This window comes from Misgurnus anguillicaudatus, unplaced genomic scaffold (genome assembly GCF_027580225.2).
Source record: "Misgurnus anguillicaudatus unplaced genomic scaffold, ASM2758022v2 HiC_scaffold_29, whole genome shotgun sequence".
Classification (NCBI taxonomy): domain Eukaryota; kingdom Metazoa; phylum Chordata; class Actinopteri; order Cypriniformes; family Cobitidae; genus Misgurnus; species Misgurnus anguillicaudatus.
The window spans coordinates 9,597,367-9,613,020 of record NW_027395279.1 but is presented as its reverse complement, the minus strand read 5'-3'; the positions used below and the strand labels follow the sequence as shown (position 1 = coordinate 9,613,020).

At 34.8% G+C, this 15,654-nt stretch overlaps 3 protein-coding genes across 3 annotated transcripts; 1 reads left to right on the top strand and 2 right to left on the bottom strand.

Annotated features, from left to right (window-relative positions):
- Positions 1-942: 942 nt before the first annotated feature.
- Positions 943-6,478, bottom strand: LOC129436587 (deoxyhypusine synthase). Its single transcript, XM_055194812.2, has 10 exons — positions 6,320-6,478; positions 5,768-5,971; positions 5,441-5,593; positions 5,211-5,332; positions 3,775-3,871; positions 3,492-3,578; positions 3,306-3,411; positions 3,122-3,225; positions 2,908-3,033; positions 943-2,818 (listed from the first exon to the last, which is right to left on the bottom strand). The coding sequence occupies exons 2-10, from the start codon at positions 5,960-5,962 to the stop codon at positions 2,723-2,725; spliced, it is 1,086 nt and encodes a 361-aa protein (XP_055050787.1). The 5' UTR covers positions 5,963-5,971; positions 6,320-6,478; the 3' UTR covers positions 943-2,722.
- Positions 6,479-7,637: 1,159 nt separating this feature from the next.
- LOC129436589 (guanine nucleotide-binding protein G(I)/G(S)/G(O) subunit gamma-12) lies at positions 7,638-8,879 on the top strand. The gene is made up of 2 exons (XM_055194814.2): positions 7,638-8,195; positions 8,645-8,879. Exons 1-2 carry the CDS (start codon positions 8,106-8,108, stop codon positions 8,768-8,770), a joined length of 216 nt encoding a protein of 71 aa, XP_055050789.1. The 5' UTR covers positions 7,638-8,105; the 3' UTR covers positions 8,771-8,879.
- On the bottom strand, positions 8,756-14,100 carry LOC141362761 (F-box/WD repeat-containing protein 9-like). The gene is made up of 8 exons (XM_073864977.1): positions 13,777-14,100; positions 13,489-13,619; positions 13,208-13,355; positions 10,370-11,243; positions 10,118-10,266; positions 9,838-10,038; positions 9,691-9,756; positions 8,756-9,566 (listed from the first exon to the last, which is right to left on the bottom strand). Exons 2-8 carry the CDS (start codon positions 13,614-13,616, stop codon positions 9,492-9,494), a joined length of 1,641 nt encoding a protein of 546 aa, XP_073721078.1. The 5' UTR covers positions 13,617-13,619; positions 13,777-14,100; the 3' UTR covers positions 8,756-9,491.
- Positions 14,101-15,654: the final 1,554 nt, after the last annotated feature.

The window sequence follows — 15,654 nt, the reverse complement described above, 5'->3', positions numbered from 1 at the left end:
CACCTGCCGCTTTCGCTTGTTCATCATCTCGTTGCCAGGTTCAATTAAGTGTGAAATTCCCCAGATGGTAAACAGTAAAATAAGTCAACAGCGTTCTTTTTTTTTTTTGTTTAAAATCAAACAATTGTAAAATAAAGCAAGTGACCATGGAAACCCAAATACAGTACATACACAGACATTTGTCAAACCACAAGAGGAACTGTGGACTTTAGAAATCAATTCTAAGAAAAATTCTTCAGTTAGGAGAAAGAGTCACCTATGACGTTACCCTGTAAGCATTAACCAAAAATAAACAATAATTAAGTCTTATATAAACATTAAAACATTAAAAGCATTTTGTAAACTTTTAGTAGATCTATTTTTTTAGTAGTAATTTTTAGTAAATCTAATTTTCAATTTTTTTAGGGATTGTTCAATAAATTGTTTTAATAGTTTCAATTTTAGTTTATTTATATAGCACATTTAAAACAGCCAAAAGACTGACCAAAGTGCTTAACGAAAGGAAACAGCATCATAAAATTAAAATTAATACATTTAAATAAAATACTGATTAAAATAAATACATTTGTTTTCTTTTAGGCTATAAATTGTTATATCACAAATATATATTTTGTGTTATTACAATAAATAAATATATCGCCTATTAATTAATAATATAAATTAATATGAATACATTTATGATATATACGCATCTTTGTTGTAGGTTTTCTAAAAATTAGTATATAGGCTAAAAATATCCTTTTTTAGTTAAAAAATATGTCCATGTAGTGCTTAATAAAACATAAAGCCTTTTTTGAAAACAATGTGAAATGCTAAAATGTAGCCTACATTTAAAATCTAATTTTAAACAAATAAAACATCAGTGAAGCAAACAAAAAACATAAATAAATAAATAAAGCTGTTTAACAATCAAATCTATTTGCACAATAAAACAGCACAAGGTCAGGCGTCCATCAGCTCGTTTATTCATATGAGTGTCTTTAGTCCAGGTGTGGACACGTGTCATGTAAATCACACTGCTGCTGATGTGCAGAACAACAGCGCCGGATGTTTACTTGCACCACACACGTGTCCATGGCAACAGCGAGGACAGACGTCTGCGTCATTGTTGGAACTGACATCACTGTACTTCCTTTTTCTGAGGCGGGATTTTCTCTTTATTACGACTCGAGGCGCCATACAGTCGCTTCACCTTTGTGTTTGCCGGGTGGCGCAGTTGTGTGTGCAAAGCAACTGACACAGGTGTGATGTATTGTGTATGGGGGTGTTACCATGGTAACATAACAGGTAAATAGAGAGACTGCGATAAGAAAGTGAGGCGGTACACAAGCAAAGACTTGACATGCAAACTCCACCCACAGCTCTTAACCTTACTTTTGCCTCGAGATCTTGTTAGTGGGATTGTCTGGAAAAAAATATGCTTATTAATTTTTTGGACACACCCACTCATTCATAGTAGGCTATTTTTCATATTTTGGAACAACAGTTAAGTCAGCAAATACAAATGAAAGTATTTAAAGTGACCAGAAATAAATCATTTAAATTATTTTACCACCGTTTGCCTAGGCATGCTTGATTTCGTGAGGCGCTGCGCAGACCTAGCGATGAATGACATCAGAGTGCCGCGAGAGCGAAACGAAAGCGCAAAAAGAAGCCTGCTCTCGCGGTACTTTTCTGTTATATTTAGGTCGGTTGGCGCAGCCCCTCTCCTGTTAGTAAATTGCATTCTTTTATTAAAGAGTACTGGACGATTTATTATTTCATTGCAATTGTTGTTTTATAAACATAATAACACAAAAGACAATGTTTAATTGTGTATAAACAAAAATCCAATTTCAAGTGTTGAGCGATCATAACAAACCTTAAGCGTTTAACATTTTGACGTACAGGGAGAGGGACTTGTTGAAAAATAATATCAAAATAAGTTTAAGGCCAAAACCTTTAATTGTTCTAAATAATTTGGTCAAAAAGCTTCATTTACACACACTTACTGCTTAGCATCTGTTTCTACAGTAAATACCATTAACATTTCACTACATATTTTCAGAAGGACACCTAAATACGCTATAAATCTCTAAAGTTTCTTTTTTGCCAATGTTTACATCTCAAGGCCAAAGAAAATAAATCAAGAGTACCATTTGTGAGCACTAAAACGTAGGATCGTTTTGAGTTTGATGACCACACTGATAATAAATAAACGTAAAACTGCCATCTAGTGGTTATATAATGTATTGAATTAAAGCATATTTCACATACTGTATATATAGAGCATTGCAATTTTATATTCACATTTTATACATCTTAAACTTGAATAATGTGGGTTATGAAATCATCTATTTCCACTGACAATAAAACATATTTTTATGAACACAAACTGATACAAGATGTTGTTCATGCAACTGAGGATGAAATACATAAAAGCAGCATTGTGCCTTCTAAAACAAAGATACAAATTAAATATAAAACCAAGTTGATAAGCAACATTCAGTAAAAATAAATTTACAATGCAACTGAAACCACCTGCTTTTGAGCATATTTTACCTGACACATGACACAAACCAACATCCATATGACTGAAAATAGCCATATATTAAAAGAAGAAACAATGATGTCATGCTTGTTCCGATGGACAAACTATACTTTGTGAATGCAAGAACAAACAAACTGAAAGAAAGGAGGTAAAAGACAGAAACTAAGAGGTTTATGGAACAGAAAAGTGCCATCAGTCGCTTTTCTTTTCTTTGATCAACCTGCTGGCGTTGTGTGCAAATGTTTCAGCCACTAAGAGTGGAAAAACTATAGCAGCATCTGCATAAACCTGAATAGAGACAACTTTATTGTTAACAAGACCAGTTAACCACGTTTTGTAATTAAATTGGACATTTTAAAACGTGTACAAAACCTTACCTTAACAGGTGTGGCATCCATGCGGATCTTCCCCCAAGAAACAGCTTCATCCGGTCTGGCTCCCGAATCGGAGCCATCAAATTCCTGTCCGGTGTTGACGAACACAGCAAAATCTGCTCCATTTCTCTGAAAGCGATAAAAGTTGAGAACAAGTGGGTAACAATTTATTTAAAACGACAACATAATTGTGCTTTATTTCGGTCAATGTAATTACCATGAGATTTGCATTAGCGATGTGATGTTTAACCAGACCTCCTCCGAGAATAATCATTCCAGTGCTTTTGGCAAACACGGCTTTGCTGTTAAGTCTCCGAATATCTGCAGTGTCCAAAATAGTCCTAATGAACTTAATGTTATTAAAAAATATTTGCATTCACACCAAATCGAGAGAAACTCACCCTCCACAATGTCAAGAATCAATCCGGGGTTCTTGTATGAGTGGAAATAGATCATATCACCCAATGAACCGTCTGTAAGGGCGGGACTAAACACTGGAATATCATTCTGACAAACAAGGATTGAAGGTTTCAGTTATGTAGTCAGTTTGGGAGTGGTGACTTATATGTATTTTATTTAAACTTCACCTTATAGGCCCAATAGTAAACTGAGTCTGGGTCGTTGATTTCTTTGCCCAGTCTGTGGATCATTTTAGAGGGTGTCCAGTGTGTTCCCTGCCACAAATATATATAACAATATTACTCATATTCAACAAGTAAGACAAATACATGATCATTGTTTAAACAATGACTGCACAAAAAAAATGTTTTCAATGCATGAATTTTAATTAATCACCATATAAACTTAAATTTTAAACCCTACACATACCCTCGAGAAACGTAACCCAAAACATACACAATAACTTCTCACCTCCGTCTTTTGTTCCAGCACCATTTGATCTAAAATAGGCATCAACCAATCTTCAAACTTACAATAGTTATCATTTGGTACCAGGAGATTACCTATTCTATAAGAAACAGAATACAGTAAACACATTTAAAAATGTGTCAAAAGATTAATCGCGTAAAAGTTTGTGTTTTCATAATATATTTGTGTGTGTAATTATTATGTATATATAAATACACACATATGCATGGAAGAAACTTTATATGTATATTAAGATTTTGATATATTTTGATATATTTTATGTTATATATAAATAAATAAAAATACATAAATACATTTTTTCTTAAATTTAATTTTTTTCTTCTTAAATTTCTTAAAAATATAATTACACATTGCACACACATATATTATGCAAAAACAAATTAATTGCAATTATTTTAATTTTATATGTTATATGCATGTGTGACGTGTTTATTTATATATACAAAATAATTACACACAGTGCATACATATATATTATGCAAAAACAAACTTTTATTTTGTATGTGATTAATCGCAATTAATATTTTGACAGCCTAATAAATACACACACATGCATGTATGTATGTATGTAAGAAACATTTATATGTATATTCAGATTTTGATATATGTTATATTATACATCAATTTTAAAAAAATATACACAAATAAAACATTTCTTAAATTTAAAATATTTTTCTTACATTTCTTAAAAAAATAATTACACACATTGCACACACACACATATTATGCAAAACAAACTTTTATTTTGTATGCAATTAATTGTGATTAATCACATACAAAATAAAAGTTTGTGTTTGCATAATATATTTGTGTGTAATTTTTACGTATATATATATATATATATATATATATATATAAATAAATACACAAACATGCATGTATGCATGTAAGAAACATTTATATGTATATTCAGATTTTCATATATTTTATATTATATATCAATTTAAAAAAAATATACATAAATAAAACATTTCTTACATTTTAAATATTTCTCTTGAATTTCTTAAAAAATTATTACACACATTGCACACACACATATTATGGAAAAACAAACTTTTATTTTGTATGCAATTAATTGTGATCAATCGCATACAAAATAAAAGTTTGGGTTTGCATAATATATTTGTGTATATAGTGTCATTAAATATATTAATATATAGTATAATTTTTATGTATATATAAATACACAAACATGCATGTATGCATGTAAGAAACATTTATATGTATATTAAGATTTTAATATATATACATATATAATTTTTTTAAGTATTTTTTTCCCTTAAATTTCTTACAAAATAATTACACACATTGCACACACATTTATTATGCCAAAACAACCTTTCATTTTGTGTGCAATTAATTGCGATTTATCCAAAATATAATATAAAGACCACACAATTTAGAAACCGTTCACTTACCTATTAATACCCTGCTGTCGTAGGTCTTTACCACGCAGACTAAACTCTCCAAGGTAAGTGTGTGCTAAACATTTGATAATGTCTTCTTCGATTCCTCCAGCTGTGGTCACTATCACATCTATCTATAAAAACACAGTCAAATACTTAAAGTAATGCTACATAAGATACTCTACAGATGATGATATCGATGCAAGAAACAACACTAATACAGTCAGCGTAATGTGACGTACCATTTTGTGTTGCGCGAGGTAGCGAATGCTTTCTCGCACACCTGAGCTGATCAGGTTGGAGGTGTAGCCCAAGAAGATGGTGCAGCCTGAACCAGACTGATGAGAATCACTGTCCTCATGTTCCACCTGCACGGGCTGCAGTCTCTTCTCTATCTACACCAAACACAGAGACAGCGTAAAGATGCATGTTCGGGTAACACTTATAGACTAAGTTATTAAACATTTAGTGCTTATCATTTAAGTAGTTGAATAAAAAGTTGACTAATAAATCACGAATGAGATGTCCCTCATGTTTAAATAGATTACAGCTTTGTCCTGCACACTCACCATCTTATTGATCTCTTGCACAGCCAGGGCAAAGCTGCTGGCCTGGAAGCCTGTGGTGAGATAGGACTGCAGTAGGGCTTTATGATCCACACCTTGGTTGAAGTCATAACCTTTAATCCGGGGCATATCGTCTGGCAAAGGACTGCTTTCCTTTAACACAGCATCCCTCGCCACAGAGGGTGCTTCATGTGCCATCACTCTTATCTACAAACAGTAGATTTACACACACAGACAGACACACGGTAGTACTATTATATACGTTACAGTATTGATATTTACCATGCATTGTACTGAATGCTTGCAATATTTTGCAGTTATTACAATATTTACATGATACTCCATGAAGTCCTTTAAATAATGCTAATGTACGTGCCTTTATACAACAGTTCTAATGTGATATAATGGAAAATGGTGTAAAAATACGCACTGAGATCAAAGACTTTAAACAGACTCAGTAATGTATGAAGTGTTATAAACGCATGCGCAAAACTAATCTCTTCCGAGTAACCCTTAAATACACGGATACAGTTTTATAATCGGTATTATACTCACCTCTTTGATTATGATTATGTATTTTATAGCTGTCTGTTTAATATAGGCTAGTTGATAAATCACTCACAGTTCTGTACACGCGACCAACCACATGTTAAAAACAAGTACGGAAAGCTTCGAGGTACAAACTAAATACGAAAAGATCAAAATGCGAAGAACCAGATGGCTTCTTCAGACCTACTGTGTATTATTATTATTACATTATTACTTGCACTTTACACGTTTACAACATATGGATTTGTTGTTAATGGCCCAGATTAATACAATATTTTACTTAAATTGTGGTAATTGTTCTATAGTCATTACATTTTAACCCATAATGCTAAAAATACATTTCTCTGTGAATAAATATGTTTTTAAATATATGCTAAATACATTTGTAGAAAATGAAGCTTAATTTAATATATTTTTTAAAATTTGAAATCATTTCAAAATGTATTTCAGGGGCAACAAATACATTTCTACTTTTTACATATGAAGGTATTTTTTGTCTTTTTTAAATTAATTAATTAATTAAATGATAAAATAAAAAATTAAATCGCAAAATATGTCCCAAATTTGAAAATTAAATGCTAAAATAAAAATTAAAACATTAAATTAAATTATTTCATTTTCAACGTGATGAAGCATCATTCAGGCCAAATTAAAAAAATAAAATTAATTTGACGATTTGACATTTCATTTTCAATATAACCTTGAGGCCATATGACCCCTTACAGCAAAAAATATTTTTCCTGATCAAAATATAAATGTTTATGAAGTATATTTTTGCCAAATATATAAATATGTATAAATATAAAATATATTTTTTCTATATTTCTTTAATTTTTTTCTTTAATTTAAGTGTTTCTTCCAATGCAACGTAAATATATTCATTTTTAAAATATATTTCAAAATATACAAAAATGGCCAAAAAATATTTGGTGGATATTAAATTTTTATAAACATATTTAAAAAAAAACAATTTCAACAAATATTTATTTCTTTTGCCATTTTTTTTAATATTTTGAAATATATTTAAAATTGCATTTGAGCACTTAGTTGACAATTTGTTTTGTATTTTAGTATTTAGACATATTGGGGTAAAATAAGGATTTTTTGTAAACATAAAACAATATATGTGTGTGTATATATATATATATATATATTTGCCCTATTGGAATATTTATTATGGTATGTTCAAAACATTACAGTATTTTACAACAGTTTACTAAAGTAAATATTACAGTACCCTCCAGTATTTTTCAGATGAGGGGGCGGTGCATAAATGGTTAAGATAATTCAACTCTGGCATTTGTAATTTAGTGGCTTACATTTTAAATGTAAATACACCTATTTACATAAAATATTTTTTATTTAAATGTAGTAAATAAATAAACATAAAAAAGCAATTATTAAATATTTATTTGAAAGATTTAAATGTTTTATTTATTATTATTGTGCAAAATTTTACTTGTGTAAAATCAAACCGTGCTGAACTTTAATGACATTTCTGGCACAGCTGATGTGACCTCCAAACTCATATACATCACAGAACCTTTGAAGCTTCTAACAGTGCATGTGTGTGCGCGCGTGTTGGGGGTTTGAACAACCCTTTGAAATATAAACACACAGACCAACCAGTAACACTCTTTCACCTTCTCACTGAAGCAAGAACATTTCACCACTTTTACGCTCCACTATTATATTGGGTTTATAACAGACCTAATGCACTCTTGAGGTAAAATCTCAGGCATGATATTTCCATATGCAAATTTACGACTAAGAGACTGAAGGTCTTCCAGCAATGATGGATGTATACTGCAGTAATAATATTCTTCAGGCCAGAAGAACTGTGGAGCAGCTGAGACTGGAAACAGAGCTACAGAGAATCAAGGTGAGATCCATCCATCACAAAACAATACACATTTACATTTCATAATGTCTATGACGGCATACATCATCTAGTGGCTGTTGGAAATCATGTTAAAACAGTAGTATTTATTATAGCTGGGTTCTTTTAAAGTGAACATTTATAATGTATGCATAATGTATATGTTTTTTTTGCAATAATAAAAGAATGCATTTCTTACAATTAAGATCTACTACTTTAAGATCAAAACTTTGTCTTCTTAAACCTAAAATCAGCTTCATGTCATTGTGACAAATGTTTTAAATATTCATTAATATTCAAATATTCATTTAGTGTCTCACTTAATATGATGTCATAGAAAATGCATGTATAATAATTATTTAAAAAATGATGAAAATCCAAAGGTATTGTTATAGCACGCTACTGCATAATCTTTTGGTGCTAAATGCTTAAATAGGTTTTGTTTCTGTCAGATTTCGGCAGCAGCGGAGCAGCTGGTTCAGTACTGTCAGGAGCACAGGAGAGCTGATCCACTACTCACAGGCATCGCTGCGTCCTCCAACCCATTTAAAGACAAGAAGACCTGTGTGTTACTCTGATGTGACAACTGGCTGTCAATCATCAAAACTTTATTCAGCTGAGCCAATAAGAATGCACTTCAATGTATTATCTGTTGAATAACAAATAAAACGGAATGACGAACTTGTACATTTGTAAAGCTTTATCAACCAAACGCAATTGCATTAAATTAACAATTTGACAGGAGTCAGCGCTCTCTGCCAAAATATAAATAAACTAATATTATTTAGTATTTCAAGTAATAAGCTCTTAAATGGTTCACTTTCAGTGCATCACCTAGTAGTGCATTTTATATATGTTGACTTACATGTAAACATTGTAAAATGAACTTTGACAGAAAACAGTACAATTTCTTGTTTTGTTTGCATCTAGAGCGATAAATATTGAGAATTAAAAACTATTTCGGTGAAATAAACTGTGGATATGCTATAGATTCATGTAGTTGTGTCTTCAGTCTATGTATATTGGTAATAGCTACAAAATTCATCAGTCTTCATTAAGTTGAATTCTTCAAGTAATGATTTCGTGATCACACAAAGTAAAACTAAACCCAACAAACTAACTTGAAAATAAATGAGAAAAGTGCAAAATCAAACTGGGGAATGTCAGATTTTCAAATAAAAAAATTAAAGAGTATAATGCATAGAAAATAGACAACATTATATTGTAGCGAGTGACATCACGTGTATGACATCAACATCCAATGTTGTTCCTCGGAAATGTGGCATCATATATTTTTACTCAGGACCTGGGCCTCCAGATCTCAACATTCATGTCAGCAGAAGCGATGGCCAGTGTATCTGCTTCAACACTTAACTGGAAATAAAAGAAAGCTTGGGTTAAACCGAATCCATGCGAAAAATGCTAGATCTTCAGATTTGTTTTTTAAGAAACAGTTCATTTAAACTTGCAAGCTAATAAATGTAAAGGTTGACCATACCCCGTTTACCCCTGCCTGATGGTGAAGTGTCCACAGTGTTTTGGGTGGGGCACATGGTAGGTGGACCTAAATAAAGAGATGAATATGGGCTTCTAAAGATTACATCAAAAATCAACAAAATGGTTTTATAACAGACAGAATCTTTACCTTGACAGTCCGGTCAGAAGAGCATGTGTAGAGGGTCCCATGTGAAGAGTGGATGCCCGTGACCATCGCATTGTGGAGGTTAAATTTAGATATGGGTGTCAGGGAGCCATTTTGCAAAGAGAAGGTGTGGACGAGTCCACGATTGTCTCCAGCCCAAACCTCTCGACCGCTGTAGGACATCGACAGCAGGTAGGAGCGCAGCTGTGGACAATAAAAGAAAGTGATAAAAAAACTATACAGCTGAAACCTTTATTGTTTTATATTCTGTGTGCGTGTATACCTGACGCCTCTGGAGAAGTTTTCCTGCCCTGCGGTCATACACAGCAATTGTTTGGTCTTTACTGCCAGATAATATAAACTGGTCATTAGATACCAGGGACAGCACGGCATCACTGTGGTGATGAAGACTTGTGACCAATGGATCTGCAGCTATACCGCATAAATTACATTTTTAATAAACATGTATGTACAAGAACTGAAGAACTTCTCATTAGCCTAATTTAATTCAAGATCCCTAGTGTAAGTGACTCACCTCGGGTGTCATATACGTTTATTTTCTGATCATGTAATCCAGCCAGCACAGTCTCTCCGTCACAGGACATACATAATACGGCAGCTTTGCACTTGTATAGACCCCGCTCAGCCCCTCCCGCCGCAAGATCCCATAGTCTGACAGTGCTGTCGAACGATCCTGATGCCAGCAGAGGCCCACTTGATGCCAGGCACCACACCCATCCACGGTGGGTGCTAATAAAACCCCGGTCCCCTAGCATATGCAATAACGTCCCTCTGGAGCCTTGTCGAAGGTCCCAGAGGTTTACGTTTCTGTCCCTGGAGCCAGAAGCACACAGCGCCCCCTCTCCACCCAACAGCAGGACACAATTCACATCTGCAAAGTGGCCAGAAGGGAGTATGATGTGCTCCAAGGGTGAAGAAGAACTGTCGGACGTAGTACTTTCGACATCTATCCCCTGTGGCCTGTGAGGGCCATTCTGAGCTCCGATGTGCACATTTTCATCAGCGACTTCTGCATTAACATTTAAATCAACATCCTCCACATTTTCATCCGCGACCTCTGCACTAACATTCAAATCAACATCCTCTACATTTTCATCCGCGGCCTCTGCATTAACATTCAAATCTACATCCTCCTGCATTTCAGCCAAATCGTCCCCAGCTACTTGTTCTTCGCCATCCATCGCATCACCTGCCCCTGCCAAATCTTCACGGTTTTCCTCTTGCCCTGTCCAGAAACCAATCAGCTGTTCCATTTCCAAGCAGGCTTTAGACCAATCAAAGTCATCCTTTGGTCCTACAGGAAATGACGTCCGAGGGCCTGAGAGTTTTTGAGCTCGAAGTTGCCATACCAGGCGGTCCTCGTTGACCCTTCCCAACTCTTGACAGACCTAAACGGAGAAAAACACATGTCACTTTTTTACCAGATATACACTCACCTAAAGGATTATTAGGAAGACCTAATTCAATTTGTCATTAATGCAATTATCTAATTAACCAATCACATGGCAGTTGCTTTAATGCATTTAGGGGTGTGGTCCTGGTCAAGACAATCTCCTGAACTCCAAACTGAATGTCAGAATGGGAAAGAAAGGTAATTTAAGCAATTTTAAGCGTGGCATGGTTGTTGGTGCTGCCAGACGGGCCGGTCTGAGTATTTCACAATCTTCTCAATTACTGGTAATTTCATGCACAATAATTTCTAGGGTTTACAAAGAATGGTGTGTAAAAGGAAAACATCCAGTATGCGGCAGTCCTGTTGGCGAAAATGCCTTGTTGATGCTATAGAGGTCAGAGGAGAATGGGCCGACTGATTCAAGCTGATAGAAGAGCAACTTTGACTGAAATAACCACTCGTTACAACCGAGGTATGCAGCAAAGCATTTGTGAAGCCACAACACGCACAACCTTGAGGCGGATGGGCTACAACAGCAGAAGACCCCACCGGGTACCACTCATCTCCACTACAAATAGGAAAAAGAGGCAACAATTTGCACAAGCTCACCAAAATTGGACAGTTGAAGACTGAAACAAATGTTGTCTGGTCTGATGAATCTCGATTTCTGTTGAGACATTCAGATGGTAGAGTCAGAATTTGGTGTAAAATGAGAACATGGATCCATCATGCCTTGTTACCACTGTGCAGGCTGGTGCTATAATGGTGTGGGGGATGTTTTCTTGGCACACTTTAGGCCCCTTAAGGCCCGGGTATACTTTTTTCCGCGTCCGGCTCGCGCGCGCACGCGTCCGCGAAGCTTTCCGAGTATACTCCGCGCGGCCACACGCGGATGGCCGCGTTCGACACTATACGCAATACAAATGATTTCTTATTCAAATTATTAGTCTAACAGGCTGTCAGGACAGCACTGATTTGGCGACATTTACAGTACATTAAAACATTAGGATAGGTGAAGAAAAGTAACAGATCCACCATTGCAAACACAGTTTAGAACAAACAACAAGACAACAAAGAACAGGAATCAAACAAACATGCTCCAGTGCTTTCTCTTCTTGGAAGAAGTAAAAGTTAAAGAAGAAAAACGATAGTGTGTGTGCAAAATGCTGTCTATTTCCTTTGTATAATTGTTTATAGTGGAGTGTCCTGTCTAAATATTTTAACGTGCATGCGCTGTTGTACGCGGACTGTACGCGCACTGTCCGCGCGGTCTCAAATTTTGGGCTGCACGCGGACGGTCCGCGCGGCCGGCCGCGGACCCTCTTGATGACGAAAATGACGTCATGCGGACGGCGCGCATACGCGGACGTCCCTAGTATACTTTCGGCTTTAGTGCCAATTGGGCATCGTTTAAATGCCACTGCCTACTTGAGCATTGTTTCTGACCATGTCCATCCCTTTAGGACCACCATATACTCATCCTCTGATGGCTACTTCCAGCAGGATCATGCACCATGTGACAAAGCTCGAATCATTTCAAATTGGTTTCATGAACATGACAATGAGTTCACTGTACTAAAATGGCCCCCACAGTCACCAGATCTCAACCCAATAGAGCATCTTTGGGATGTTGTGAAACGGGAACTTTGTGCCCTGGATGTGCATCCCACAAACCTCCATCAACTGCAAGATGCTCTCTTATTAATATGGGCCAACATTTCTAAAGAATGATGTCAGCACCTCGTTCAATGACACGTAGAATTAAGGCAGTTCTGAAGGCGAAAGGGGGTCAAACACAGTATTGGTATGGTGTTCCTAATAATCCTTTAGGTGAGTGTATGTTGTTATGTCATGAAGAAATGTAAGCAAAGATATAGGATACAACAAGATATATTTTGAATAGTTAATTCTATAACTATAGCGACGGAAATCCTGCCTTCCAGTTAAAAGAACCATTACCTGTGGCAGCACATTTATGATACACTCGGCAGGAAGATGCGAGGCTATCTGGGTAACTATCTCCCATGGCAACGAAAGAAGACTTGTTCCATCACTAGACGGGGAGGGGCTCATCCCCGTAGCGATGATGGATGAATCCACACTTAATCTGTGGGGTAAAATGTCACAATTACTAAGTTAAAATAAAGTACACAAAGTAAGATGTATACACTACGTATATGACCACAATAAACATTTAAAAAAAGCAAAATCAAGTAAATAAGACACCATATAATACAGACCGATCAGGTGTGGTGTGTGGAGGGTCATTGCTGTTGATGTTAGATGAACTCTGTGCTTCCTCTGAATTTGCACCAGCAGTGCATCTCTTCGTCTCCTCGTCCTCCAGGGTGACGCTTGGCCTCGACATCAACTGAACCACAGAAGAAGAGAAGACTGCTTTTATCAATTTGATTATATTAAACAGTTGTGTTGTCACACTGACTCTATTATGTCTATGTGCTTAAACATAAATTTCACATGGAACTTAAATAAAATCTAAAAATGTATATAACTAGATGGGCACATACCCCTTTTAATGGAAACAGTCTGGAGCAGTAAAGAATTCACATATCGCGTCCATTCGGATTTTGTCATGAATTATTGATTATTTTGATAATACACTGCAATCCGTCTTCACTTGTTGTATGTGTTTCCCGTGACGACGTTGTTTAACCTGCGTTAAACTAGACCATTTGTGCCAGGTGAGAGTAAAATACAGAGCAAAATATAAAAAATTGACTTTAGACAGTGTTTTATAAATATATAGCAGCAACTGACGCCAGCAGCCGCCTGTCTGTCAGCATTACTTCCGGTACACGTTAATCACGTCATTGTGTGTCGTCACGCGCGAGCGCCAACTGTTTTTCATCTTTTTATTGAATATATACTAGATTTTTTGAGATTGATGTTAAATATTTATTTGAATTATTTTGTGAGGGAAAAATATACAGAAAAAATATATTATTTTCTTTTAAGGGAAAATTACATCCATATGACATCAATAAAAGTCCTATTTTCTTTTTAAATCTTACATTTTTCGATTCATAAATGCAAGTGGTATCGGATTCAGCCCAATATTCATCAAAGTAAGATTCAAATGAAGATTTATTTTGAAACACTGAAATGACTTTTAAGTTGTAAAGCTAGAGAACTACTATTATAATGCTTTAAATTCTTCTTTTTAAATTATTGTATTCGATTGTATACCCTCCTAATTCTTTTCAATTTATTATTTAATTTTTTTCTGCTTTTATTTATTTTCAGAAATATTTGTGCATTTACACGGTCTGTTAAAATATTGTTTATTGTTTCAGAGAGATTTCAGTTTATGAATGGTAGTTTTGTGTTGTGTTTGTTGCACATTTTGATGCCTTGATGACAGGGCAATAATAATAAAATACATCTCTAGTCCCTTCACTTATTTCAGGAAGCCTAGTTTACTTTTCTTAGGATGTTTTTACTCTTTTAATGCCAAGTCTCCAGTTAAACATTTACAAAGTGTGAAATACTTCCAGTGCATGATTTACCTGAACAAATATTTTGTAACATTCCAGGAGTGTAATTAAATATATAGGAATTTATATATATATATATATAATAGTGGTATAAAAAAGATTTTTGATAACTGGTTAAGGAGAGAGTCGTGTTAACAAAGGCAGATTTATCAAGATTTATATTTTCTTTGTTTGTTCAGGTTTCCATGTGTAAAGAAATTAGATTGTTGGTTAATTTCACCACCTTACAAAACTAGGAAGAAATCTAAAGGAGGTTTTGACATGCTGGATTGTGTGGATATTGCTATAAATAAATAATAATTTTAAGATTAATTGGATCAAAAAATGTTGCTGCACCTGATTCAATATGGTTTTTATTATTCCACTTAAAGGAGGTGGCTCTCTGTTTATATTATATTATTTATCAAACAGAATTCCAATGTGCTGCCTGTGAAGGCTGTCCGAATGCTTTTTCCGGAATTGTCTTTATGCCTCCGAAGTCATTGGCTCATGAGGCAACAAGTCAGCTGCCTCAGCTTTTGCATGCATCCTGTCTATAGCAGTAAATGTTATATCTTACTTCTCAGCATGAGAAAGTTGTGGCTTGTGAACTGGCTGAAATGCTTGACTTGAGAGTATAAATACAGAAAGTTCAACAGAACAAAGGTGCGTTTTGTGTAATCTGTGGAGTAAATTAATATAATAGCCTTTATGTCCTGTACGACATGATCAAAAACAAACATGAACTGATGTTGAAGTAAGCGTGACACAAAAGTAAATAGACTGAGAATATGTAACAGTGATGGGAGACAGAAACATTTCTAATCCAAGCGGTGTGTTTGTCTGTGTAAATATTGTAGGTGTGGACACAAGGTCAAAGTCTTTCAAACACAAACTAGCTTCTCTATTTAC

Coding starts and splice junctions, on each gene's coding strand:
- LOC129436587 (XM_055194812.2), bottom strand. CDS start 5,962: ATGGCACATGAAGCACCCTCTGTGGCGAGGGATGCTGTGTTAAAGGAA. Junction 3,412..3,491: donor TTTACTATTGGGCCTATAAG/GTGAAGTTTAAA, acceptor CTTGTTTGTCAG/AATGATATTCCAGTGTTTAG. Junction 3,034..3,121: donor TCGCTAATGCAAATCTCATG/GTAATTACATTG, acceptor TATCGCTTTCAG/AGAAATGGAGCAGATTTTGC.
- LOC129436589 (XM_055194814.2), top strand. CDS start 8,106: ATGATGGATGTATACTGCAGTAATAATATTCTTCAGGCCAGAAGAACT. Junction 8,196..8,644: donor CAGAGCTACAGAGAATCAAG/GTGAGATCCATC, acceptor TGTTTCTGTCAG/ATTTCGGCAGCAGCGGAGCA.
- LOC141362761 (XM_073864977.1), bottom strand. CDS start 13,616: ATGTCGAGGCCAAGCGTCACCCTGGAGGACGAGGAGACGAAGAGATGC. Junction 13,356..13,488: donor CCACACACCACACCTGATCG/GTCTGTATTATA, acceptor TTTACCCCACAG/ATTAAGTGTGGATTCATCCA. Junction 9,757..9,837: donor CTTCTGACCGGACTGTCAAG/GTAAAGATTCTG, acceptor CTCTTTATTTAG/GTCCACCTACCATGTGCCCC.